A 27,575-nucleotide genomic window follows, 5' to 3' on the forward strand; every position below is an offset into this window, starting at 1 on the left:
CAATGAGGAGACTGCTGTTCCCATGAGATCGAGATGTTTTGAGCTTAAATGGGCTTCTGATAAGAATCCCAAGCAGCTTCTACTTCTAAAAATAACATGGAAGGCTTTGGGAAGGAAAGTTGTCTCTCCTCCCCCAAATTCAAGAGTGGAAGGGGAAATACTCTACCAGGGGAACACATGCATTACATGAAGCGCATGGCCACACCTCATGACCACAAAAAACAGACACTAATTTCACTTTAATTATTGATTATAGTAAGAGATACGGCATTTACTCTAATCTCTTATCTCAGAGGTGCTGGGAAGGCCTCACCCAGATGCCTTCAAATAAAGGACCACATCTGCTTCAAGATTCACAGAGATAATGAGCCCATTTATAATGCTTTCTGGACACTTCTGGGAACTGCATGCTCAGTGCAGGACAAGGAGTCTCAAATTCCAGGAGAGACGGTCATGCTCTGCCAGGCAGCCCCACTGTCTCAAAGAAGTGGCTCATCTCCCCCATTCCCTCAAGGCCGCCAGAGGGGCACCTGTGGCAAGACTCAAATTTCCCCCATCGAAGGAAACCTTACCACCCTTTACTTCCCGCCAGGAAAAGCTCTCACCTCTGGCCATCGCTGGCCTTCCAGTGTGTTCTCTCCAGAAGACACATAGATTTGGGTGATCCCTAAAAAAGGCAAAGATAGTCCAGATGTTTTAGCTGGAATTAATTGCTGTGTGGTCTTCACGCCCTTCCTCCCAGACCTATCTCTGTGCCCAGCTCAGAGCTGACTTTGTGTTAAGCAGAGCTCAGGTTCTACTCCTCCAGCTCTGACTTTGGGATACCATGCTTCCACAAATACAAACTCTTAGGAAAAGAATCCCTAGGTTGAAATGCAAAAGAGTGGGCTGAGTAGGGTCAGCAATAACATGTGTCGTGCACAGGTGTTTGTTACAGATGGCTTTGTGGGTTCCTTAGCAAGGACACACACCCCCCACCCCCCACCTCCAGGAAGGTAAAGTTGGACAAATGGCTGCTTGAGAATCCATCACAAAGCAGGGAAGGCAAAGCACATTGCAGAGCTGTCTAAAGGGTGATGTGATTTTAGGAGAAGTGCTAATCATAGGAGAAGTGCTAATCATAGGGTTCCAAGCAGCTACAGCTGTACTCAGTACCTAGACAGGAGCTGTGTCGAGGGGTCTTGGAAGACCACAAAGACATGATCCTTGACTCAGCTTATTTTTGCCTAGCCTTTTACAACTTTTTACTTTACCAAAAGCAAACATTTAAGTTTACTTTTTTAAAGTACAATTTACATATGACAAACTAGACTCATTATAAGTGGGGTTTTCCCATGAAATATTTAGTTGGTGCAAATAGTAAAATTAGCAGAACTCTAAAAGAAGCAAAATGTCACCCACAATGCTGCTATTCTCACCCAGTCAAACATCATTTGTTTTCATTCTCGTGATCATAATGGGACATTATTTTCACCCCTTGGTAATCAGTGTGCATGCAATTCTGTATCTGGCAAGATTCCTTTTAATGTTATTGTGAGCATTTTTCATGTGTCACACAAGCCTGATACTTGTTTCAATAGTTACTTGATACATTATGATTCTGGTATTTGATCAGCAATTCAGATCCCTTCCTATAACTTCTCCACACCTGGTCCTCGGTCCAGAGTGTACCTTTTTGGTTATAGTCCCCACACACCATTAGGCAATGCCACAGGGAAGCCTGAGTTGGGGGTCTGGGCTGGATTTCTTTTCCATGCCAGCCTTCTTCTGCAGCTTTACTTTGTTACCCTGAATATAACTCATCTAGAGTTACAAGAGGAGAGGCAGTATATTTCCATTTCCTGCCCCTTGTGAGATCCCACACTGAAGTTTATGCATGAAATGATGGCTGTAACCTGGCCCCAGAACCCAGTGGCCCTTTTTGGATTCCCAGAAGAAAGTTTTCCAGGCAGAAGGAGCCCCCGATGGGAAGGCACGGAAGCAGGAGTAAGCATGGAAGGCTGGAAAAGGCTGGAACACAGGGTTTGTAACTGGAGGGCAGGTTAGACTAGGCTGCACACAGCTAAGAGCCAGGCTGTGGAGTCAGAAATATCAGGCTAGTCCACGAGCAACTGGGAGGCATGATGGGTCTTTGAAGGGAAGACTTTAAGGTTATTTTAGGATGATCATGACTTGGAAGTAGTGGCATAAATGAGTCAACATGACAGAGATTTGAGACTATTTCAGTAAAATGGTAGCCACCACTTACATATGGCAGCTATATATCAAGTACTTACACGAAATAATCCATTGAATCCTCACACTTTTATGAGATAAATACCACCCTCCCCACTTTACAGACAGGAGCGTAAAGCCCAGGAAGGTCAAGTGGTCCTGTAAAGATGCCATAGCTAGCAAATGGTGACAGAAGACTAGGAAATGGTCAGTCTGGCTCTAGGTTATGCTTGGACTCAACAAGCCAAGCATGAACCTCATGCTCAAGATCTAGACCAGAGCCAGTGAATTTTGCTGTAAAGGCCAGATGGCCAGTATTTTAAGTTTTACAAGCCTTCTGGTCTCTGTCACAGCTCAGCTCCACTGCTGCATTGTGAAACAGCCCTAAGTAACATGTAAACAAGATTATTCATGGCGACTATAGTTTGAATGCCATACAATTTCAGGTGTCATGAAATACTTTTCTCATTTTATAATCACTTAAAACACAGAAACTTTTGTAGATTCAACAAACTGACTGTAAAGTTTCTACAGAGAGGCAAAAGAGTCCCAGAATACCTAACACAGCCTGGAAAGTGAACAAAGTCCGTGGTGACACCACCAGACTTACCATCAAGCTACAGTGATCAAGATGGGATGGTCTTGGAGAAAGAACAGACAAATAGATCAATTGGACAGAACAGAGACCCAGATAGACCCATTAACCAATCTTTGACAAAAAAGCAATGGCAAACAGTGGAGAAAAGATAGTCTTTTCAACAAATGGTGCTGAAATGACCGTTCGTGGACATGCCAAAAAATGTAAAAATAATTTTTAGCTCACAGGTCATACAAAATCAGGCAGCAGCCTGGATCTGGCTCGTGGCCCATAGTTTGTCCACCAGCCTATATATAAAGAGATTGTTCAGGTGAAATGGGAGGAGGGCATCGTTGGCAATTAGCAGTAGCCCTTGCAGGGTGAGGTGGTGGAACCAAAACAGTGAAAACTCTGAGTCCAAAGGAGAGGAAGAACACAGAACAGAGAGAGCACAGTGAGGCATTAATAGGTATTACAATTAAATACAACAGAGAAGACCAGAAAAGAGAAGTGGAGATGAGAACTTCACCATGGGCAAGGCTGGATGTCAAGGAGGGTGGCACATCCATGCAGCCCCCAAATCAGGTCTAGACCAGTAGAGACAAGTTGGCCCTTGGTGGAAGAGCAGCAGCTAGCAAAGAAGAATGAGCTGCCCGAGGACTGGGGTGTAGCTCAGCAATACAACATTTGCCTGACATGTGCAAAGCCCTGGGTTCAATCCCCAGCATGGTCCGAGGAGAGGCTGAAGTCATGGCGGACATGTAGCATCCACACGGGCGGAGGTTAAGAGCTCTGATTTGCTAAACCTCTCCAAGCCTCAGATTCCTCACTGTAAGGTGAGGCTGGTAATATCTGCCTCCTGTAACTGTTATTAAACGTGGTTAAATGCATGCAAACACAGCATGGTGGTTCACACCTAAGGATATAGTAATTGGCAGTTAAAATTGTTACAGCTTCAGCACCAGAAGGAGGGTTGACACGGATAAGCTTTAGGATCCTTTCAGCCTTAGTACTCTGGGATTTTTCCCATATAACGAAATGCTCAGGAGTCCACATTTTCAACTTGATTGTGTGAGCCATCCACGATAACTGCTCTGGAGTGTCACAGAGTGCCTGGAATCCCAGCATTGAGTGTCCAGACCTGAACACCCAGAAGGAAATGTAGGGCCTTGGGGTCCTGTCTCCACTGACTTTTGGAGGGACTTGGGTCCCTTCCCCATTTTCAGCCTCCTCCCAGGCACATGGGAAGAGAATTCTTGCCTCCTCCCACAGTCCCCCGGGGCATTACAGAAGAAAGTATCAAAGCACTCGTGGCATCCCTGAACCCAAAGCACAGGACCCCAGAGGAACTTGTCAAGCTCATCGATCTCTGAATGGCTTTGACTTCCCTGAAAAATTCCCACTTCAGTAAGGTCAGTAAGGGAAAAAAACATGTATTTTTCCACCCTGATGGGAATGAAAGAGAAAAACCACTGTTCTCTTGGAGGAACAGGTCTGGCCAAGCCCTCTCAAGCAGTCGTCCAAGTTGGAGAGAGCTTCGTCCAAGTTGGACAGAGCTTCGTCCTCTGGGGTCTGAAACTGACACAGAGCCCTGGCCAGGTACAATCACATGGGCTTCTGCCTCAGCCACACATCTCCTAAAGTCACGCTGTTCTCCACCCCTCCCTCCTGCCCCAACCCCAAGTCCCCCACCACCCAGGTCTTGGATTCCATTGGCCTGGGCATGCTAGGCATCAGCAGTTTGAAAAGCCCCTCAGGTGGAGCTCATGCATCCAACTCTACAAAGAAGCCCAAAGTGTGTTAGCCCAGCAGACCTGGGTGTGGTAATTTCACAAGCCAAATCAAAGCAGCAGCATGCACTCTGTCATTCGTAGATTTTCCTGACATGTGTCCACTTAGACTATGTCCAGAGCACAACTTTCCACCCTCCATCCCTCCCTTGAGGAAGGACAACCATTTGGTGGCCTTGATCAAGCAATTTAATCTCTGACTGTTGACTTCCTCCTCTATAAAATGGGAAGGAGATAGCTTCGCTGCCTTCCTCGAAGCATGCTTGGGAGGATCAAAGCCCAGGAAAGTGCTGTGTAGGTAGGAGAGGGCTGCCCACAGGAGAGGCGAGCGGGCTCCTTGGAGGAAAGGAAGGCGTGTCCCCTGGGCACCAGGGAGGGTGGTCAAGGGCAACCCAATTGGAACTGAGGTCCCACCTCAGTGCTCATTAAATTTGTGTCCTCACAGAAGCCCTAGAGACAGTATTTGTGACCCTCCTGGCATTTTTACAAGCTCAGGCCACACCAGCAAGGAGAGGGCAGGCCTCAAGCTGGCACCGACTAACATGGAGCCCTGCTGGTGAGCTCACAAGAGAGAACTCGGCCAGTGGTGTCCCCTGTGCCGGTGTCCTCTGGGCAAGCTGTGCTGCATAGGGTGACCGTCAGTCCCCCTTCACATACCAGGCCGACCCAGCACTGCTGGGGACCAGTGAGCAGCCACCATCTGGCACCAGCTGTGGGTACCGAGTCAGAAAATCAGGAGTCATGCCTGGCAGCTGCTCCAACCTCACAATTCCGGGGCCCTGAGGAGCACAGGAATCCATCTGTCAGCATGGTACTGGGCAGTCACATGCCACAGTCAGTGGAAGGTGACACAAGGTCTGGAGAGCTCTTGGGGGCAGCTAGATGGCCTCTAAGTATTTGTCTCAATTCTAGAATGGCAAAGAAGGGCAGATCTCTGAGATCAACTCATTTTTCTACTTCAGAAAACTGTGGTCCCAGGAAGCTAGCAAACTTGTCAAAGACCACTCACTAGGACACTCACAGGACCATGTCTAGAGCTCAGTTCTCCTTAACTTAGACTGCTGTGCATTTCCTAAGACCAAAATCTTTTTGAAAGATTGTTTGATTGGTTGTTTTGTTTGTAGTGGAGCTGGAGATGTGCATGTGCAGTTATAAGAAGGCTTATAGTGTGTGTTGTCCTCTACCCTGAGTTGCCTGTGCATGGAAATGTATTCTGTTGCCGTGTCTACAAGACCAGTATTTTCAGCTGCCTACATCAGTCAGTCTAGCTTTATCATCAGAATGCCAAATAGTAATTTAGGATTAATACCACCACAACCTTTGGGTAGACTCAGCTTCTGGCCTGATGAGTTTACAAAATCCATTAGAGATGGTTTGAAAAGTCCCAAAACACCAGTGTCTAAATGTCCATGTTGTGAGCCAATGGCCAAAGGCAGACACCATCAAGCATTCTAGGATCCATTCCAGCTGGAGACCTACCCATTCTTGTCTCCACCTCCTGCTTGCTGCCTACGCAGTACCCAGCACCACACACTCTGCATCCCAGAGAGGGAAGCAGTCTGTGGGAGAAGGCACATTCAAAGTTGACTTGCAGCTTTGCCCTTTGCTTCACTTTTAGAGTGTATTTTTCTCAACTTGTACATGAGAAAAATGGAGGCAGACCCAGAGGTAGGAAGGAACAACCTGTAGAAGATACTCCAAGGCAACAATGAACAAACAGGCAATTCTTTGCCATGGCAGGCTCCAGAGCCCTGGCTCCTCCCATGCTAATATTCTCTAAAACCAGTTCCAGCTTCAGTTTGGCCCCAGCCACTATGGTCCAAAACTTTATGACCCGGGATCCCCAAGGCAGAGTGCTGCCTGTGTGCCTAGCACATGCACATCTCCAGCCCCACCACAAACAAAACAAACAACCAAACAAGAAAATCTCCTGGCTGAGCCTCTCTCTGTGGGCCGGGCCTCTGCCCCTGCCCAGCACAGACCCAGGGCCTTTCAGGCCTGAAGCTGGCAGACTTGTAGAGCTCACAAAACCACTTGCATCGTGCCACTCCCCTGTGGAAGAACTTGTAACAACGCCCCACTTCCCACGACAGCAGATTCGAGTTCTAAGCTTGTCGGGTGACCTCGGGTCAGTCATTCAACCTCTGGAGGGTTCAGGGTTTTTTGATTTTTGTTTTGTTTGTTTTTTTTGGTACCGGAGATCAAACTCAGCACCTTGTGCTTGCGAGGCAGGCTCTGGAACCACTGAGCTAAGTCCCTGGCCCCGGGTTCAGTTTGTTTAAATGTAAAAGATTAGATGAAATCATTTTAGAAGTCTTTTAAAGTCAAAAGCACTATGATAATCTGTGGCTGTCTTGTGCTGGGATCTCAACATCCCACTGTGTCCAACTCTTCACCACCTCCATCTTTACAGCCCCCCTGCTCCCGTCAGGCTGGAGGTGGCTGCCTAGGCCTCAGCAGCCTCAGCCCAGCCTGCCAAGCCCCACTCCACCCCAGGCTGGACTGCTCCCTCCCCTCACGCGCCCTCTTCTCTCTGCTCCTCTGGGTTATTTTAGTCCCAGCAGCTTTGCAGCACTCAGGGAGTTTCACCTCCCACTTGAGACTTCTCTAGCCCACATCCACCCCTCAGTTCTCAGAACTCTGCTGCCTCTATTACAGCTACTTGCACCTATTTTAGTGCTTAATTCTCCCACAGTGATTTTATGTAGATTTATTCTCTCTCTCCAGAGGGTTCCTCAGTTTTGGTTTAGTTATCTGCCAGCCAGACTCAGCCCAACCTGGGTTCTTCCAAGGGTGCTCAGACAGTTAATTGACAGCAGCAAAAGTGCAAATTGATGAAAATGGTGATTGACAATAAAGTCCTAAAAATCTACAAGATGCAGGTGAAATTCCAGGAGAGTACAATTCCTGAGGCCCCAGAGGAAAATCTCATAGCTGTGCTGGCTGCTCAAGGCAGGTGTGTGAATTACACAGGGGATGGGGTGGAGACTGAGGTGTGGGACTCAGAAGGGAGAATGTGACCCCAGAGTTCCGGCGATGGCTCCGCTGACATCCAAATAACGGGGACCCAAGTAGGTTCCCTCTCTTCTCACTTCAATAGTTTGAAGGCCATAGGTGACTAGAAGTCCTGCAATATCCTCTCCACTCTTAATTGGAAAGAGCATTTCCAGAAGGCTGGGGAGGGAAGGTGAAGGGAGATCAGCCTCCAGGAAGGACCCTGCGCTGCATGACTAGACTTACTTCCGGAGGGAAAATGTATTTCTGGGCTCTCACCATGAGTGCACTGGGCCCTCACACTTGGCTTTGCATTGACAGGGGGGCTAAGTGTGGGGGCTCACACCTGTAATTCTAGCACTTGGGAGGCTGAGGCAGGAAGATCACCATGAGTTTGAGGTGTGCAGCCTGGGCTGCATAGTGAGTTCAAGGCCAGCCTGAACTCTATAGCAAGATCCTATCTCAAAAAAATTTAAAAACCAAAAGCTAAAAGGAGGGGAGTCACAAACAACTGGTACCAGGAAAAAAAGGGGGGCATGACTACAGAAGCTACAGGTATTGAAAAGAAAATAACAGAAAATGAAACACAAATTTTATGCAAAAACTTGAAATTTTATTTAGAATGGTCACATTCCTGGAACTAAAAGTTTTATAGAACTTAGTTTTAAAAATAATGTTAATTCTCTAACCATTAAAGAAATTGAATCATCTCAAAAATCAAAAACATAATATTAAAAAAAAATTCCAGGGGCCGGGGATTTAGCTCAGTGGTGCTGCCACCTGCCTCACAAGCACAAGGACTGGAGTTCCGATCCCCAATACCAAAAAAAAAAAAAATTCCAGATCTCGATGGCCTCATTGGTGAGTTCTACCAACAACTAAAGGAGAAAAAAATTGCATTCTTACCACAAACTATTCCAGAAAACAATAGGTACACTCCCAAATTCATTTGTTGAGAATTTATAACATTGGTACCAAAACCCAGCAAAGTAGGAGAAAAGAAATTACAGTTCGGTGTCATTTATGAGCACATAAGAAAAAAATGAAAACTTAAACTAATGTTAATGAACTAAGTCCTGCAATGCATGGATGGTTCAGTATTATCAAGTCTATTAATATAATTCAACATCATAATAAATCTAAAGGCAAAGAATCACGTGGTTGTCATAAATGCTGAAAATACCTTTAACAGAATTTAACATTAATTCTTGATTAATATATTCAGTAAAATAGAAACTTCTGGCTACTTTCTTAATGTGAATTCATACACCAATTGATGCATGGAAGTATCACTCCCAAAGGCCATCACCTAACTCAGTAGGGGAACATTTTATTTCCCAGTGCTTTTTGGAACCCTGCCAACACACAGTCCATAAACATATGAAAAAATATTCAACTTTTGTTGTATAAAAGAAGTCAAAATTAAAATTCCTTTTTTTTTTTTTGTGGTACCAGGGATCAAACTTGGGACTTTGCGCTTGTGAGGCAGGTGGTGGAACCACTGAGCTAAATCCCCGGTCCTAAAATATCATTTCTTACCAGTGACATTTGGAAAAATTCAAACTGTGTAAAACACACACACACACACACACACACACACTCTCTCAAGAACTGCTGGAGAGGGTGCAATCTTTATGGAGAGAAATTTAGTAATATGTAATGAAACTATGTGTGTTCACCCTTTGACCCAGAAATTTATTCTACACTATTTGTCCAACAACATGAAAGAGATACATGCATACGATTGTTCACGACAGCATTACTTATAATAGCAAAATATTAGAAACAAAGGATATGAACCTAATGCAATACTTACCTCCAGAATGGTAGAAAGGGGAAGGGAAGCTAGGCAAGGTGACAGGAAGTATCTGAATCCATCTGTTCTTATGCTTTTGACTTTTGAAATGTGTTAACATTTTACATACTCAAAAAGCAAAGTAAAATCAACAACACTAAACTGAATATAAACTGACAAGCTTAACTTGTCAATTTTCTAATTACAACAGAGAGAACAAAAGAAAAAAGAATTCAAGTAACTTTGAGCATAATACTTTGATTGTACACCCCAAGTGGGCTCTATTGTGAGGACAAACAACAAAGAAAATTCGAACTTTATTTGCTGTTGATGGTGTTGTTTGCATAGAAATTCTAATATTATGTTGTATTATAGGATTTGGCAAGTGAATACATTTATTCATGCATTCGTAACTCAAATTTGAGCCATGGGGGAGGACAAATATAAAACGAGAAAAGGAGATGAAAAGCCTAATTTTTTTTTTTTTTTTTGGTACTGGGGCTCAAACTCGGGTCTTAGCGCCTTCGAGTCAGGCAGCCAAACCACTAAGCTAAATCCCCGGTCCTGAAAAGCCTAATTCTAACTAAACTTAAAGATATGAAAATAAATTTATTGTTTTTTAAGGAAAACTGTGTCTTAGTTCTGTCACCAAAGAGGCCTAGACATACTAATCCTCCAGCAAAAATAAATAAATATTCCCAGCACCCAGACCTCAGTGTCTAAATAGAACATCCCTCACCAATTGGAACTTTGAAGACACAGGTAATGCAAGGAGTAGGACAGGGGAAATCTGAGGTTAGCCTGGAATATATTGTGCCTGAAGTTTCTAAGTGGCTGACAACTGATGAGGACATAGGAATTACCTTGATGCGCCTCTCACTGGCCAAATCTCTGAAAACTCAGGCATCAAAATGGAAGATGACAGGACTAGAATACCACACACTAATTGGTAAGAATTGACAAGTCCATTTTATATGGAAAAAGTAGTTCATAAAAGGAGAGGGAGAGCTCAATTAAATATTTCTAAGTTGGGAGAGAGGGGAGTCTCTTGGATAGAGCAAACTCAACTAACAACAGAAGGCAGAAGGAAAGATAGAAACAGAATCACCATGGTACCAAGCAGGTAAGAATCACCCATAGATGCAAAAACCACGTGAAAAAGGACCGGTCTTGCAATGTCTCTCTAGAAGTAATTTATGAATCACACAGCAGGGAGGTACCTTTACAAGAGAGAAATCTGGCAGATGCCACCTTAACCAAATGACCAAATTTAGCCTCACTTGTGTTTGCTTACACGATGTGTCCAGTGTGATCTATGTGGTATTTCTGCTGAGTTTAATCTGATGCCAGCAATAAAGAAACAATTTGGATGAATCCAAATTGAGGTACACACACACACACGCCCAAATTTCTCAGTGACACAAAAGAAAAACAAATGAAAAAGGTAAAGAGCTATTCTAGATTTACAGATATTGAAGAGACAGGACAAATAAATGAAATGTGCAGTTCTCTAATGAACCTACGCTAGTAAGCAGTGACTGAAAAATGTTTTAAAAGTCATTTTTACATTATAATTATATTATCAGATTAAACAAGTAAACCACACAATCGTTTCAATAAATACAGAAAAAGGACTAGATACAATTCAACACCCACTTACAATTTTTTAAAAATTTCTTTTCAAATAAGGAATACAAAAGGACTTAGTTTCACAAGGAGTTCAGGTTGAGTATCCCTTATCTGAAATGCCTCAAGCCAGAAGGGGTTCAGATTTCATCAAAAAGGTTTTATTTTGAAACATTTCAGACTTTCATTTTTCAGATTAGAGATGCCTAAACTATGTGTAAAAAAGCCTATAACAAACACCATACTCACTGATGAACAGTGAGATACTTTTCTTTGGAAAAGGAAAGTACTTTTCTTCTTCAGAATAAGAATGCTTCCAACCATTGCTTCCATGAAAAATTGGAGAGCAGGCATCAGTCATCACAGTAAAAATACAAAAATAGGGCCAGGGATTTAGCTCAGTGGCACCGCGCGTGACTCGCAAGCGCAAGGTCCTGAGTTGGATCCCTGATACCAAAAAAAAAAGTACAAAAATAATTAAGAGATAAAACTGGTTCAAAAGGAAGCAGCAATTCTGTCACTATCAACAGGATCATGTATGCAGAAAATCCCAAAGCATATACATATAAATTACAATGTATAAGACTTTAGTTGAGTTCAAAAAAATCAACATGTAAAAACCAATTTTTTAATGTTTATATACCTATAACAAACATTTTGAAATTAAAAATTTTTAAATCTATATTCCACACAAGAAAATATATCCCTAGGTAACAAAATACATGCAGGACCTCAACTAACAAGGTCTATTTTCTCCAACTTGCTTCACAGAATTCAAAGCCATCTCTATCAAGATCCCAACAGGTTTTCTTTGTTAGAAATTGACAAGTGGATAAATAGGGAGCCTTGTTTGTCAGGTAACAGAATTTACTGTGAAGCTACAGAATGTAGAATTATGGGGACAGGGAAGTACAAATGGTCTCTGAAGGAGATGAAGACGTGTACGAACACAGGAGTCTCTCGGAACAGCGGGAAAAAACTGACCCATTAATAAACTCAACTGAGTATCTGCATTAAAAATATAGACTTGGGTTCCTCTTTTATACTGTTCACAAAAACCAATGCCACACGTATTGGGATTGACCAAAATAAGAGCAGCAAATGTGCAGTGCTTTTAGAAGGAAACATAGGGTATCTTCATGACCTCAGGTGGGAGAGGACTTAAGTTAGACACAGAGCACAATTCATAAAGAAAAAGGCTTAAAACGCATGTATTTGGGAATAGAGACAGAACACACCCATGGACAATGGCCAACCATAGATGGCATTAGCACTCTGCCCAGCAGTCCCCAGCAACAGGCCAGGGAGCCAAGCACAGCTCTGCGGCATCAGCTCAGATGATCAGGACCTGGTTAGTGCCTACCATGTTCTGGGTTTTTCCCCCTGCTTCTAACTCAGGACTAACAAGAGAAACAGAAAACGCTCCTCAAGTGGATCGCTCAAGGTATCCTCTTCTGGTTACCTGGTCTCCAGCTTGCCCAGGTCCAAACCTCCCCCTCTACTATACTCCTAAATCTTCCCTTTCCCTGCCTGCCTTTGAGTCTGTACCAAAGGCAAATTATAGCTTGCTTAAGCAGGCTCTGAACAAACAGCTTCTGTGCATCCTCGGTTGGGTGGTCTTTACTTATTTCCGCAGAATTGAGAATTTTGTTTATCAAAGGTCTCTGTAAACAGAGTAGAAAGACAAGCTGTAGGGTGGAGAAGGCAGGCATTTGGCACACATGTAGCCACCAAAGACTCAGCACACAGCATGGATGAAAACTCCCAAAATCAATGGGGAAAGACTCACCAATAGAAAAATTAGGAACACGCTTGAATGGGCACTTCACAAAAGAGGAGTTCAAATGATCAACTTGAAAAACACCTCAGCCTCATTAGTAATCGGGGAGACCCAATGACCCTGTGCTGTAGGCACAGCTGGCACGATTGTCTCTCGAGGTTCACCAAGGTCACTGCCTTAAGCCAGTGAGCAGCAGGACTCGGGCCGGGGGCTGTCTGTCTCCCCAGGTAGGCCAGGTCTCTGCCCATACCTCCTCCTTTGCCTCTGTCTACCAAGTCCTGGCCTCACTGGAGAAGGCAAAAGGTCACACCTAAGGCCTTTTCGGTTTAAAAGATTCTGCCTTCCTAAACCAAGGGAGAGGCAGGGAGGGTGGAGAGCAGCAGAGGGAGTATGGCTGAGGCACACCTGCTCCTACTCATGACCATGGCACGGGGAGGATGCAAAGCCGGGGTGACCCAGGCAGTTCAGTCCACGCGTAGCAGGCTGTTTCGCAAAACTGAGGCGTGTGGGCAATCTCTTAGAATGCATCATCCTGAAAACTGCTTTTTCTGTTCTTTCAGCAAACAGCAAAGCCCATAAATACTAATAGTGATTCCTATTTTAAAGATGATAAAAATCAAGGTCCAGAGAGGTAGAACTTCCCAAGGCCATATGGTACAAAGAACTACAGTGCAGGTCTTTTGGCTCGACCCTCAAGCTCTTCTCCCCACTGCGTGCTGCATCCCACGTGGACTCCTCACTCCCTCACACCTGCCCTCACCCCGCACTGCAGGGCGCTTAGGCCTCAGACCCTCTGCAGGCCACCTCTGACTCCCACTAAGCAGGAGGCTAAGCAGGTTTCCTGAGTTGGAACCGTACATGTTGTGCTTTGTCTCAATCAGTAGGGCACATTCCTCTCCCAAACGCCTTTCATGACCAATAGAGGATGTGAACAGAACTGGGACATTACTTGTCTCTGAGCAAAAGCACGCTTACCTTGCCCCAGCAGCAGCCCCACAAGGAGAACGCCGGACCGCGGCTGCAGCCCCATGTCAGATGCTCAGGTGTCCAGGACCTCTGGGCGAATGGCTTAGCACACCTCCTCCTTTTATCTCCGCTGGACTGATAGCGCACCTGTCATAAATTTTACTGTTTTCACCTTTGAAAGTGGGCAGTGGCTGGCTGTAAATGATAAATATTAACATTTAGGCAGAAGAGTCAAAATGCGTAGCATGTTCTAGGCACACACTGGGGAACCAGGTCCACTCAGTGGTCTTCATGTGGCCTTCCACGGTGGGGGCATGGGAACTGCTAGTGGCACAGAGACTGGTCTCTCAGAAAGAGTGCTGGCCCAGGGATCCCAGCCTGGGGCTGGAATTTCAAACCCCGCAGCTGTGGGCACCTGGGCATGTTCCTTAACTTGACCTCAGCTGAAAGCCAGGAGATAAAAGACCTGGGGAGGAAAAGCACTTTGGCACAGCTGTAAACTATAAAGCCCCCTCCAAGTGGGAGGTTTCAGCCTGAAATGTGTCCCCACCGTGTCTCAGGAGTGCCACTGGGTGCCCTAATTTGCATCAGACAGGGAGCCTTGTTTCTATCTCCCGCCCAAACCCATGGGGTGGCTGGAAGTGTGGGATCAATGCACACCACGCATTTATCGTCTGCATGTTGAATTGAGAAATGCGAGCAGAGATGTGAGCCATGGAACCGAGTCTGACACATTCAGCTGTTTCCTCTGGACACACGAAGTTGGGGATGCCGGGCCAGGTCTAAACTGAGCAGACCGAGCTGGAATTTAAAGACAGTGACAAAATGCCCTAGAGGGTGAAATGTGCAATTCCTCCCCACAAATACCAAGGAACAGTTGCCTTAATACACACAAACATATTGTAATTGTAATTGTATTTGTCTTCAGCCACCCTTGTGGTGGCCAGACTGAGAGCCTGGCTTCAGGGATCTGGCTGGGAGTCCCAAGCTGGTTCCCATTACCCAGGCCAGATCTTGATCTCCTGGCTGATCTGGATATTTTCCTCCTGCTTTTAAAATTATAGCTGTAGCTCTGTTGTCTGGAGTCTAAAGTGAAGTCTGAGTGGACAGCTGTTTATGCATAGACTCCTGATTTTAGGATGCTATCTTCCTTCCTCAACTGCTGTGAAAAATGTGACATGGATGTACTTATGTTACCTTGATTGGCACCTGCTGCCCTGTGTAATCAAAGAGCAGCTGAGAAAACAGGGCTCAACACAGTCATCAAAGTCAGAGAAGCAGCCCGACATTCGTCCATGAACTTTTGTTCTCTGAGTTTTGCTACAAAATGTCCTAGAGAGGGAAGATGCACCATCCCAGATCTTGGCAACAGTCAGCAGGCGTGCCTTTTGGAAAAGGCACTGCACCACGGAATTCGTGCCTTTACGGGCGGCAGTGTATGCTTTGCTCCAAAGGCATCTTAGGGACTGAAAAAGCTGCTGTCCAAGAATCCACAGGGAGGTGCTGGACCAAGCCTCAGGCTCAGGGCCCACATGGATTAAAGTACCTGCCTTGGAAGAGTATTTTTTAAACTATAGGTTACAACTATGATCCCGTTATTGGGATATCACAATTATTGTTCATAAATTTAATTTGGTAAATTGAAGAAATGAAATAAAATTTCAAATATCTTAGGGCATTGAATATAATAAGGATAAGTGATATATTAGGAGAAATTTTCAACTAGGTATAGTAATGCAATATTTATCTCTTAATGTGGGTCACAGTAAAAAAAGTTGAAAACCACTATCTAGGCAGTAGATGAACAAAACAATCCCTAGACTTTGAGAATAATTTTAAAAATAGGTTTGTTTCTCTTCTGGTTAAAGACACCTAACCCTGATTCCTTGTGCTAGCAAATGGCTAGAAGCAATGTCGAAATGGCTCTGAGCAGTGGTAAGAGAGGCAAGGACAGGGAAAGTTTTTAATGATTGTGACAGCGTAAATCAAATGTCCTCTTCCCTGGTGCCTGAACAACGTGATGGGAAGCATGCATCAGGAGTACGTCACCTCGGACAAGTACCCATGGCCCTGTTTTCAGGAACAAGGCCTAGGAAAATACATGAGCAAAACAGTGTCCAACACTTGCAACTGGGCAGACTCAACAGCCTGTGGCAGAGGCTTTGCTTAGAATCAAGATACTGAAGACAGGAAGAGCTTCATTAAGGAGTGAAGAAATAAGACGAAATGAAGAAGGGACTGATAATGTAGTTACGGCGGGGGGGGGAACTCTACAGTTTTTTGGTTTTTTTGCTTTTTGGGTACCGGGGATCGAACTCAGGTCCTTGAGCTTGCACAGCAGGTGGCGAAACCACTGAGCTAAATCCCTGGCCCAACTCTACAGTTTTTTAGTATCACATTCTTCATTAATAACAAGAGAAAGACTGAGAGGGCAAATCCAAGTAGAAGGGATGGACACCTACTGGAGTGGGGACTTGGCCTGCCTTGATCTTGGCTGTATATCCAGCAGCTAGCCAGTGCCTGGCTGCACAGTGTCCACTAGCACTGGAGGAATAAATTAATGAAATAAAGCCAGAATAATAAAAAAAAAGAGGCCAAGATTACTATAGGAAATATCAGCTCACAGAACAGTTAAGAAAAGGTGAAAAGAGTATAAACCCTGTCTTAGGACGGAGAACTGAGGGAAAAGAGAGGCACTTTGGCCCAGTAGTATGAAGCATGACGGGAACAACGGAGCACATTGAGGACCATAGTTCGTAGCTATTTCCCGAGATCACCCCATTATTATTCCTCATAGCAGCTCCAACCCTGGCTGAAAGTTGGAACCGTCTGGGGAGTGTTTTAGAAAGTACTTGTGCCCAGGCTTCACCCTCAAGTTCTGATTTGGTTAGTCTAGGGTAGAACTTGGGCATCCACCACTGTTTTTGTTTTGTTTTGTTTGATTTCTTTTCCTGGTATTGGAACTTGAACTCAGGACCTTGCACTTGCCAGGCAGGTGCGGTGCCGCTGAGCTATATCCCTGGCCCTGTTTTGTTTTTGTGTGTGGTGCTGGGGAGGGAACCCAGGACCTCACACATGTTACACAGGTGCTTACTACTGAGCTACACCTCCAGCCCCACTGGTTGGTTTTAAAGATTCGAATGTGCAGCCAAGGCTGAGAGTCACAGCTGTCAGGAGCCAGAGCTCTCAGGAAACCACCAGGCACCCAAAGAGGGCTCCGTCTCTGCTACACCAGACAACCAAAACTCCACCCAACCCCAAGACAGGCTATTGACAGCTGACCACCAGGCTATGCCTGCAGAGGCCCAGCCATGCAGCACCAGGATGTGTGGGCTAAAGTTCTAGATCAACCAGGGTGCCTGTTATTACCTGCAGTCATTCCCTGCTCCTGTGCCTGGATTTCCTGTGCTGTGAGACTGACAGCAGGAATGCCATGCGCGCATGTGCATTTTGCAGAGCAGGCTGTGGCAGCTGAAGAAGGAGTGAGCTGAGCTGCCCACTTCATGCCTACAGGATGCCCCTTCCTACACCAGCCAGTGGCATGGAGGAGCACACTATTGCTAGATGATGGTCATCTCCACACTCCAAGGGCTCCCAGGCCCCAGTGCCCTGAAGGCACTGACTAGGGAATTTATCTGAGCCATGCTTCTCAAGCTGTATTCCTCCCAGCATGGGGGAGACAGGACATTTGTACAGAACAGGGGACAAGCAGAAAGGACTACCTTTGGTCTGAGATGACCGGCAGGGGGTCTTGAACCCTCCTGGTGGTCGTGAAGAGCTACAGGGTTCAATGTATTTACCCATCTGTTAAAGATGCCCATTAATGCACGCATCTAGGTTCAGGTTTAAACAGCATGTTCTGAGCACATACCAGGTGCCAGGCATCTTGCTATTCAAGTCCATAAATGTTGCTTTTCCAATACCATCAATTTTATATCCAAAACCACCTGCATTCTTCAAGGGGTTAAAAGTTCTGACTAATGTCTCACAACTAGTAAGTTCAAAAGCAGGCTCCAATCCAAGCCTCTTCCTCCGTATCCATTCATTTCTTCTGCATGACTAGGAGATGCACCTGGAGAAATGGCTTTAGTCACCCCCAAGAGAGAAGCCTGGGAGACTCTCCCAGGTGGCCTCCAGCAGAGTCTGGCAGTGTGCCTTCTCCTCCCAGGGGCCCTGAGTCTGAAGGTCCCTCCCATTGACCAATACACAACCTGGGCATTGAGCACTGGCTGGCCAAGGGAGGAAGTACCACTTCCATAGAAGCCCAGAGGACTGGCATCGTTGGTACCACCCCAGAGGGACCACAGAATTAAACAAGATTCTCGGACCCACTCACCCAAGTTCTAGTCCTCCTTTTCATCTTCTTGGGGACAATCCCATCCGGTGGCAGAAAAGCAAAAGGCACCAGGTCAGAACTGGACAGAGAGTGCCCCGCTGGACGGAAGCAGTCCTCCTCTAGTTCAGTTCTCCTCTGCCCTCCATTGTGCAGAGGAGGAAACTGAGGCAAAGAAAGAGCCTGAGCCTGGACTGGATGTCCTGATCTGAGTGAAGTGCTCTTAAAGTCTTTTTTTTTTTTTTGGTACCAGGATTGAACTCGGGACCTTGCGCTTGCAAGGCAGGCACTGGAACCACTGAGCTAAATCCCCGGCCCAGAGTGAAGTGCTCTTTTATACTAAGTAAGCATGCCTGGATCACCATGACCTTTGCAGCAAAGGTACTTTTAGTCCAGTTTTTTTGGATGAGAAACTTAAAACCCAGGAAGGATTAATTTTCCCAGTCGCTCAGCTACTAAAGGTAGAGTCCAGAGCCCGTTTCTCTCCACCATGCCCAGGAGTGGCCATGCAGACTCAGCAGGCACCAACATGACCTGTGCCCACCCCGTTTCCATTCTGAGCAAGGAGCCCCACTGAGATGGGCTGGTATGCCTGGTGGGCAGTGTACACAGAAGTTCCTCCCTGGACCTTCCAGAGCCAAGACACCCTGGACCAGGCACATCTCACTCCCAGGCAGAGACATGGTATAAAATCGGTTCCTCTGCTCCCCAGGAGGATCCCACAGGTTCGCTTGCTAAGTGGCTGATCTTTCCCTCACCCAATTCCCTTTGCATCCTGTGTAGGTGAGCTGCCCTTCAAACCCAAAAGGAATAAGCAAGATTCCTAGCTTCTCCCTGGGAATCTCACATGCTTCAGAACATGCTGAGAGTGTGCTGGCTCCCATAACCCCAAGCAAGTATCACCCTCTGACCCCTCCTGCCTCCCTGGTCTGCATTCAGAGCAGACCTCCAGCCCAGGAAGTGTCTTCTGGACTCCAGGATCCAGGGAGGGATGAGAGTTTCTCTAGCTCCAGCAGGGCACTTACCAGCAAGGGACTTCATTCTGTCCAAACTGCACAGCCTCTGTGGAGTGGGGCTTCTGGGCCTTTGGCTATGGGACAGGGGAAGCAGTATGGAGTCATCAGCTTGGCTCAGGGCTGGGTTATGAATACCACTGGACATTGGCGTGTGGGTGTTAATAGCCTTGTTTACTCGCCAGCTCCTTTTCAATCTATTGTACATCTTTGATGGCTCTAACTGGGGAGAGGGCTGCTGTGAGTGGACAGAGGGAAGGAAGTGAGACAGAGCTAGCCTGCCATCCCTAGGCCCCTCATGCAGACCAGCCCCCAGGCCTGGCCGGGCAGACAGGTCTATGCTGAGCTCCCAGCCACTGAGACACACCGGCTCCCTGAGGAGTTGTCCCCTCTGGTCCTGGTCCCAGTTCACTTCATCCTAAGGAACTGTCTACACACCCCACTCCAGGCAGCTGGTTGGGACTTTTCCTTTCTCCCTGCAGGGATCCAGGAGAGGCCTTCTCCTAACAGAAAGACTTGCACCCAGAAGAGAAAACCTGATGAATCTGGATGCCCAAATTCCATATTTTCTCCATCATAATTCATGCATATTCTCATACTAAGACATTTTTGAAGACAGACTGTCTTAATCTTCAGAAATGTTTAGAAATATTGCCACCCAGAGTGCAGGCGATAAAGCTGGAGTTTTAATTTTCTGCTCCAAAAACCAGTTTCCTTAACTAAGTCACAACCCTTCTTTGCTTTTGTGCAATTGGGTTTGCTCCTGGACTGCTCTTTAGGGGTCTCCTAGGAGTCCATGGGAGCAGGAACATGCAGGGGAAATGGTTCTCCAGGGAGTGGCTGGCATCTCAGTGTGTCCCTGTGGGAATCCTGGATGACTCCTACCTCCCATTCACTTTCTTCTTTGCTTTGGGACAGTCACCTTAGACCAAGTGTCCAATTGGGTCTCTCTGTTGGCCTTGAGACCCATGTTTCCTTAATCATTGTGAGGCTCGAAGTTTTTGCACTTTAGCGTCTTTCACCTGGATTCCTGTAAGAATTCCTGCAGTCTCAATGCATCCATCCTCCAATCCAGCCTCCACCCATCAACAGGTGACTTTTCTAAAGCACTCCCACCCATTTGTGCCTGGCCTTGTGGCTTCTCCTCTCACCATGCTACTGAAGTATATGAAGGTCAACCATTTGTTCAACCAGTGCATGACGAGGTCCTCAGACCTTGTCTTAAAACTTCATATCTCAGCAGCACCTGACAGCTGCCCTCTACCCCTCCCCTTGGGCAGCTCTGCCCATGGCCTCTAGACTATTGGCTTCCTGGTTTCTCCTTTCTGGCTGTTCCTTCTCACCCTCCTTTGCCAGCTCCTTCTCTGCCCTGGACCCTCCTCCTTCTACCTCTCTTTCAGGGTGATCACACGTGTGTGTGCACACACACACACACAGAGAGCTTCATTTAAAACCTATGTGTCAATCATTCCCACATTTCTACTTCCAGCCAGTCTTCTCATTCCCTGACTCGATGTCCCCACTTTGATATTTCATGGGCTCCTCAGGCTCGTGACTAACTGATCATCTCATCTTCCTCCATTTTCTGCACCCCTGTAGAAAGTGGCAGTGGGGTTAGACACAGCAGGAATACTCCCTCTCTTTGGCCCCAGGAGATCTCCAACTGCTGAGTCCCATCAGTTTTATATCCTAAGCCAGTTGGTGAAACCCCTCCATGCTCTCCATATCCATTGCTCAAGCAGGGCCCAGGCCACACCATCACTGCTGCCCTGGAATGGTCAAACAGCTGCTCTTACTCTCCCTTTGCTTATTCCAATATATTTTCTTTTACATAGCACCCTGAACAATCTTGTCAGTATACCAACTGGATGCCACACCCTTACATAAAGCCCTTTGACAGCTTCTCACTTCTTTATAGACAAAGATCAGCCATCTCAGTTTGGCTTATAAGGAACTGCATGCCTTTCTCCCCTCCAATCTCAAGCCTCACTCTTTCTCCTAGTCTTACCTCTGGCTCACTGGGCTCATTCATATCCTTGAACTTGCAGTTGCTTGCTCAGACTCTGTTCTGTCTGTCTGATTTTAAACTCCAGGAGGGAAAGGACCACATATACCACTGCTATGTCCCCAACACTTAGCACAGGGCCTGACATTACTAAGTGCCTGATAATTACTACATAGATGTACTTCACTTTGTTGGGGTCAAAAACTTGGCCAACTGGAGCTGTATCATTGGCTGGAAAGGGGGTACCCACATTCCCTTCATTTTCATAACTGCTTGCACAGTTACTTCATCTTTGTAACTGCTTTCACCCAAGTGGAAATCACACCCAGAATCACACACAGAATTTCACTCTTGAGAATGAAATAATTACACTGCACACCAGGGAAGAGGGCTATACTGAGCCTCTGCCTGGCCCAAATATGTCCTTTACCCATAAAGATAAGAAATCTCTTAAAAACCTAAAAGTGTCCCAGTCCTATAAAATATATAAAATATGGGTAATAAACCAATCAAGAACTGCCAAATATTCTAGGAGGTCAATCAGGATCTCCCTGTTCCCCCAAATTCCCACCCTAATAGAACACTTGTCGATCAGGGACTGTTTCTGTTTCTTTCTCCCTCTCTCTCTCTCTCTCTCGCTCTCTTTCTCACCTTTGAAACTTGGCTGCAAAAGAAGTGACTATAGATGGTTTCCTCATGGCTGCAAGTTTACAAATAAACAGCCCTTGCTGTTTTTGTCTTGGGGTTGGTTTTATTTTTTACTATAATCTTGGATCTGTGACTTGGGCCTGGCCTGACCTGCTTGTCTCCATGGATCTCGACTCTTGACTAAATGTGGAGACCACCAAGACCTCTTGAGCCTCCTGCTCATGGAATATCTGCTCGCACCCACAGTAAGTCTTCTCAGAGACTGAATTCCACCCTCTGAGTTCCACAGATGTCAGATGTCTTATTTACTCGTCAATTCTGGGTGTTTCCATTTGGTTAATGTTGCCCTTCAGAGCTGCACCCTTGGTGATTTGCTTCTGCCCATCCCTTCATTTTATCCTGGGTCCTTAAGAGCTATTTGCCAGGAGAAGGAGGATGGTGGAGGGGGACCTGGGTACAGTTGCTAGCAGTTGGCTGTTTGAGCCAGGTCTCTGAGGACAAGTGTGACTGTGGGTCACGAATAAAACCAGAGAAGCTCACCTCACCTCCAGAAAGTTTGTCCTCAGAAGGTGGTTTTTCTTCAGAGAGATTGTGCTTTCTGGAATATTCTGCTTTCAGGGACTCAGATAATCGAGTCTGTGTTCAGAGCTGCCTAACCATTATGTCAAAGACTCAACCAAACAAACATAAAAACCCACCATGGTGTAGACCTTGAATGTCTCCCTTGTGTGTTAAATAAGGTCTTGGTCCATAGCTTGGCACTACTGGAAGGTGGTGGAAACTAAGAAAGGGGCCTGGTGGGCAGTCTTGCATCATCAAGGCTGTACGCTGGAAGGGGATTATAGGACCCCAGGCCCCTCTTCTTTCTACTTTTCACTTCAAGGCCATGGATTGGACCGTGTCAACTCAACCCACTATCCCTGTCATGCAGCCTCATCACAGGCCCCAAAACAACAGGGCCATCTGACCACAGAATGAAATGCAAAAACTCTGCCCCAGATAAACCTAACTTCTAACCCCAAACCCTAACCCTAACCCCAAACCTAACCTAATCCTCACCCTAATCCTAACTCCTAACCCCTAATCCTAACTCCTAACCCCTAACCCTAAACCTAACCCTAACCCTGACCCTAACTGGACAGAGGACAAATAAACCTTCTCTCTCAATAAGTCAATGGTTTCATGTATTTGATACAGTAACAGAAAGCTGATAACATATCAGCCAATAAAATACTATTTTCTTATAGGGAATTACATACATGTATGTGTGTATGTCTAATAAACAGAGGAAAAGGCTTACAAGGATGTTAGAAAGTCATCAGCGGTTACCAGATTATCACTAACTGGGGTTTGATGGTCAGTAAGGTCTTTAGCCTTATCATTAAGATTATATGTATTTTACATGGAGAATGTAATTCAATATCACTCATATAATAAGATTTTTTTTTTGTACCAGGGATCAAACTCGGGTCCTTGTGCTTGCAAGGCAGGTGGCAGAACCACTGGGCTAAATCTCCAGACCTAATAAGATGTTTTTAAGGTGGGAAGAGAACAATTGGGACCTTATAGGTGATTACATAATATACTGAACCACTTGCCTGACACCCAAATTTTGCTAGTTATACAGTGAGTCCCTTGCTTTGGGAGCTTCAGTTTTCTCATCTCTAAAATAGGAACAATAGCCAGGTGTGGTGATGCACACCTGTAATCCCAGCACTCAGGAGGCTGAGGCAGGAGGGTCACTGTGAGTTGGAGGTCACCTGAACTATGTGTGAGACTGTCTCCAAAAACACAAGGGAATAACTTCCTCCTTGAGTACTGTTGAAAGAATGCAATGAGGTAAGACCTTTTATAGGATCCAGGTGCCGTATAAATCTGTTTTATGTCTTCCCCACGGCTTCTATCAACCCCTTTTCCCTGCTCAACTCCTATTTGCTCCCCCCAGCTCTCTCTGGATTTGCCTAACTCTCCGGCTCTAGCTTTTCACACATGTCTGCCTTTTGTGATGTTCATGAGCAGGAGGACAAAGGCAACATCCCCCGCCCCCCACAATGTCTTGGGATCTTGGCAGAGCCTCAAAGGCCTAGAGCAATTCAATAGGCTCCAGGCACTGCTTCATCGACATCCCGGTGCTGGACCCCTGTGTCGTTTGTGTAGGAGACCAGGAAATCCATTAGGCCCACCTCCAACTCCTCAGGACACTGAACGGACACATCATGAGGATTTCTCAAAGGGAAAGAATGTGAGAGTCACCTCCCAAACCTCAAGGAGTACAGGAACTGGCACAAGACTGACTCTTGAGAAGCCCCCATGTGAGGGGCGTGGCTGGGTAGAGAGGGGCAGTCTTGGATGAGCTGGCTACAGAGAAGATCCCAAGGGGCGAGCTGAGAATGAGCAAGCCCCGAGAGACCCTGTGTGGCTGGACATGGACATCGTGTGCGTCAGGGAACCACAGAGCAAAATCCTCAGCAATGGGGAGGGTCCAAAGCCACCACAGAACCCAGATCTGCAGTCCACCATACTCCAAGGGCACTAAAGCCAGATACTGCTGCCAGAAGCCACCAAGCCCCTTTGTTCCTGAGGTTCCTCTCCCCTCTCCATGCTTCTCTGCTCTTGGAGCAGGCTGGCTCTCCCAGCAGGTGGGGAGGAGGCAAAGAGAAGGCAGAGAGGAGGATGACGTTCTTCTGCACCCCCAGCTCCCCAGCCTGGACTGAGCCGAGGCATTTCTGATGGCACAGAGCTTGAAATGTCTGTGATCATGCAGGGCCAGATGTCTTATTCCACGGGTGCTGCCCCTGCAGGGAAGAATCGGTCTAAAGACAGACTTGCTGACGCAGTGTCACTGCTTTAGGGGGAGGTTGTGATCTGCATCTTCACCTGTGAATGTGGGTCTGGGTCCTGGGTGTCAGCAGACACAAACCGAACCTCCACCTCATGTTAAACCTCTTTGGAATCATCCTGCAGCCCAGGTTATCTGCTCTGAGACTCCTTTGCCTCGTTTGAAGAGGTGAGAACTTGGGTGTTGTGAAAGCTGTTACCAGAGCCCCAAATCCCGCAGGTATGGTAGCAGCTGCCATGGGCCCAGGCAGGCTCCTCCCAGGGCTCAGAGCCCTGTCACAGCCTGACAGACCAGGCTTCTCCTCTCCGGGCCCCTCTCAGCTTCTTCTGCCACTGAGCTCCCACATGCTCAAAGACTCCAAGGCTCCCTGTCATTGTCTCAGGGAGGTGTCCTGAAATAGATGTGACTGAGCTCCAAATGTGTGGTGGTGATTTAAAGAGGACATAAGGGTTGGACTCTCCTTCCCCTAAGGCCTCTCTCTCTACTTTCTCATATTGCTAGAAAATAAAACAATTCTTCCCCCAACTCTAGGCCCAGCCCTGGGGTCAGCCCCTCCTCTCTTCCCCTGAAGAATGAATGTTCCGGGTCCACTTGGCTCCCCTCCTGCTCCCCCTGATGCTGGGCTGCAGGTGCACGCAGGGACAATGCACACCTGCCCTGCACAGCATGGCGACCTGCACCAGAGGGATCAGCCCCAAGAGAGGCCTGGCAGTCAGCACATACTTTCTGAGCTACTTCTGTCTGCTGGCCATGTCCTCTGATCTCCCGAAACTCCTGTTCTAAGCAGGTAAGGGAGAGACACATTCATTAACTAGCTTCTCGAATGTTAAGTGACAATGTGGAAACACAACCATTTCAGAGGTCTGTGATGAGCAAGACCTTGGAGACTTTCAGAAAAGGCCAGGTGGTTGTGATGTAGAATGAAGGGAGACAGGAGCCAGAGGGGCATGTGGAGACCCTCTAGGTGTTGGCAACTCTTGAGCCTTCATCCCAAGAGAAGCAAGAAGCCAACGAAAGGTTGTATGTGGGAAAGGAGATTCCTCATGTTTTTAAAAGCTGATTGATGGTGTGGAGGATGGGTGGTAAGGAGGCACGGAGGGAAGCTGAGGGCCCTGCCAGGCAGCTGTGGCCCACTACACAGGAGGCAGAAGAGGCTTGGGGTGGAGGGAAGTGGGTGAAGAGAGGTTCTGGAAGCAAAACCGATGGAGTGCAAGTGAGGAGGAGAATTTCTGGCCTGGGCACTGGCAATGAAAGGTGGCTTGTGTCCTGAGCAGGATTACTGGGCTGGGGTGGGGGATTGGAGGAGGATGCTGAGGGAAAGCACAGTTTCAGTCTGGGGCATATTGAGGGTGTGCTACCTTTAGGACACACGCTCAAGAGATGCCAGAGGTGGGTGGGATGTGAGGCAGAAGCTCAGAAGAGAGTTTCAGGCCAGAGCTACTCGGGAGCCCAGTGTGGTCACTCAAGCTGTGTAGCAGAGATGCCAGAGAGGAAGAGGAAAGGCCCGTGAGTGCAACCTGAGGAGCTCTCGGGTTGAGGCCGACAGAGAAGAAAACGAAAGATCTACAGGGCAGGGAGAGGAGGAACTAGCTGCCGAAGTGAAAGGAGAGAACAGTGTCTCCAAAGAGCAACAGGGAGAACTGCAGAGAAGTTAAGGATTTGAGTCCTGAAAAATGGGATTTCAGCAAAAGGGGTCCTCAGAACCTCAGGTGAGTGCGGTGCCCCATCAGGCCTTCTGTTTACCCATCAGCAAAGTAAGAGGGCCATGTCATCACCAGGGTCTCTCCCAGGTTGACTCATTCCAACAAGCATCACGGCAGACACATTTTCAGGTCCTGCCATCTCCCCTCTCGTGTGTTTCAGGTCACTCCCCCAGAGCCACAGGGCCCAGGTGTGGGCTGAAGGAATGTACTGCTCGTTGGACATTCTGTGCTTGTCAGGTCTTCTGTGAGCCAACTCCACTTTGGTGTCATAGGGAAATGAAAAAGACAGGAAGTACGGCGCTGCCCCTGAAAGGCCATAGCGTCTCAAGCTGAACATTCACAAACAATGAGCAGGTCTAGAAACACGAAGGAAGAGGAAAGAGCACAGTAGCATGCACAAAGCCACCCAGGGTAGAGTGAGGGCTGGCCCTAGGGAAGCTGCTTGGGGCAGGCAGAGTTGGAACCTGATCTTGAAGAGGAGATGAGTTCAAGAGCTTGAGCAAAGGCAGGGAGGGCAGCAGCATGCAGATGTGGGCTCTGGCTGGCAGGTCCCACCAGGCGGGGCAGGGACCTAGGGCAAGGCTGCTTCCATCTGGGTCTGCAGACCCAGGCCCAGGACACAGCCAGCCTCACAGATCCAGTGCCACATGAGGCAGGTAGCTGATGTCATCCTGCAAGGATCTGGGTCACTTCAGCCCAGACAAAGATGCGCGGACACACGGACTCACAGCACATCACAGCCAAAGCTGCGGAAATAGTGCCGACCCTGAACTTGTCACAGACCCCGGCCCTTCTCATGCCTGTACCAAAGCAACCAAGAGTCACTTCTCACCTTGCCTGTGTGTGAGCCCCTGTCTTCCTCCTCCCGCTGCATTCACAGCTGGCCTCCCAGTATCTTCACAGTTGGTAGATGCTGTGGCTTCTCCCGAGGTCCACCTGCTGTATCTTCAGCTAGGACAGGCTCGTCTGGGTGGCTCCTCTCTATGAACAGGCCACTGCCCACAGAAGGGAGGTGACTCCATGCCCTTCCACATTTTCCACATGCCCTGCTTCCTGCATCATTTCCATGGGCTTCATCCCTTCTCCGTCATGGCTTCCTTTCTCTATCGTGGGCATCCCCTGCGTGCTGCCAGCTGAGCCCCACCCACCTCCACGCTGTGATTCCTGTGACCTCCTGGGAGAGCACTAGCCCCTCCCCAGATCTTCCAACCTCCTCATCTGGCCTCACCTTGAAAGATTCCCCTTGAGCTACACACAGTTCTGCCACCACACTGCCTCTGTGTCCATGGGCC

The 27,575-nt window shown here is 47.1% G+C and overlaps 1 protein-coding gene across 6 annotated transcripts in view; it reads right to left on the reverse strand.

Annotated features, from left to right (window-relative positions):
• Positions 1–27,233, reverse strand: part of Plb1 (phospholipase B1) — a 134,546-nt gene extending 107,313 nt beyond the window's left edge. For 2 of the 6 annotated variants that reach the window (XR_015453213.1, XM_087216507.1), the window contains exons 1-3: positions 27,116–27,233; positions 13,752–13,889; positions 606–667 (exon numbers count right to left, since the gene is read on the reverse strand). Coding sequence is in view for 5 of the 6 variants with exons in the window: in XM_087216507.1 (XP_087072633.1) it covers positions 606–667; positions 13,752–13,806 (117 nt within the window). In the remaining variant the exon portion in view is untranslated. Of the gene's footprint in view, positions 1–605; positions 668–13,751; positions 13,906–27,115 lie in introns of those variants that run through there. The other 4 variants (XM_021253651.2, XM_021253650.2, XM_087216506.1 and 1 more) reach the window with 3 other exon arrangements.
• Positions 27,234–27,575: the final 342 nt, after the last annotated feature.

Source organism: Heterocephalus glaber, unplaced genomic scaffold (genome assembly GCF_053883595.1).
Source record: "Heterocephalus glaber isolate CG9 unplaced genomic scaffold, H.glaber_assembly_v1.0 deba00001457, whole genome shotgun sequence".
Lineage (NCBI taxonomy): Eukaryota > Metazoa > Chordata > Mammalia > Rodentia > Bathyergidae > Heterocephalus > Heterocephalus glaber.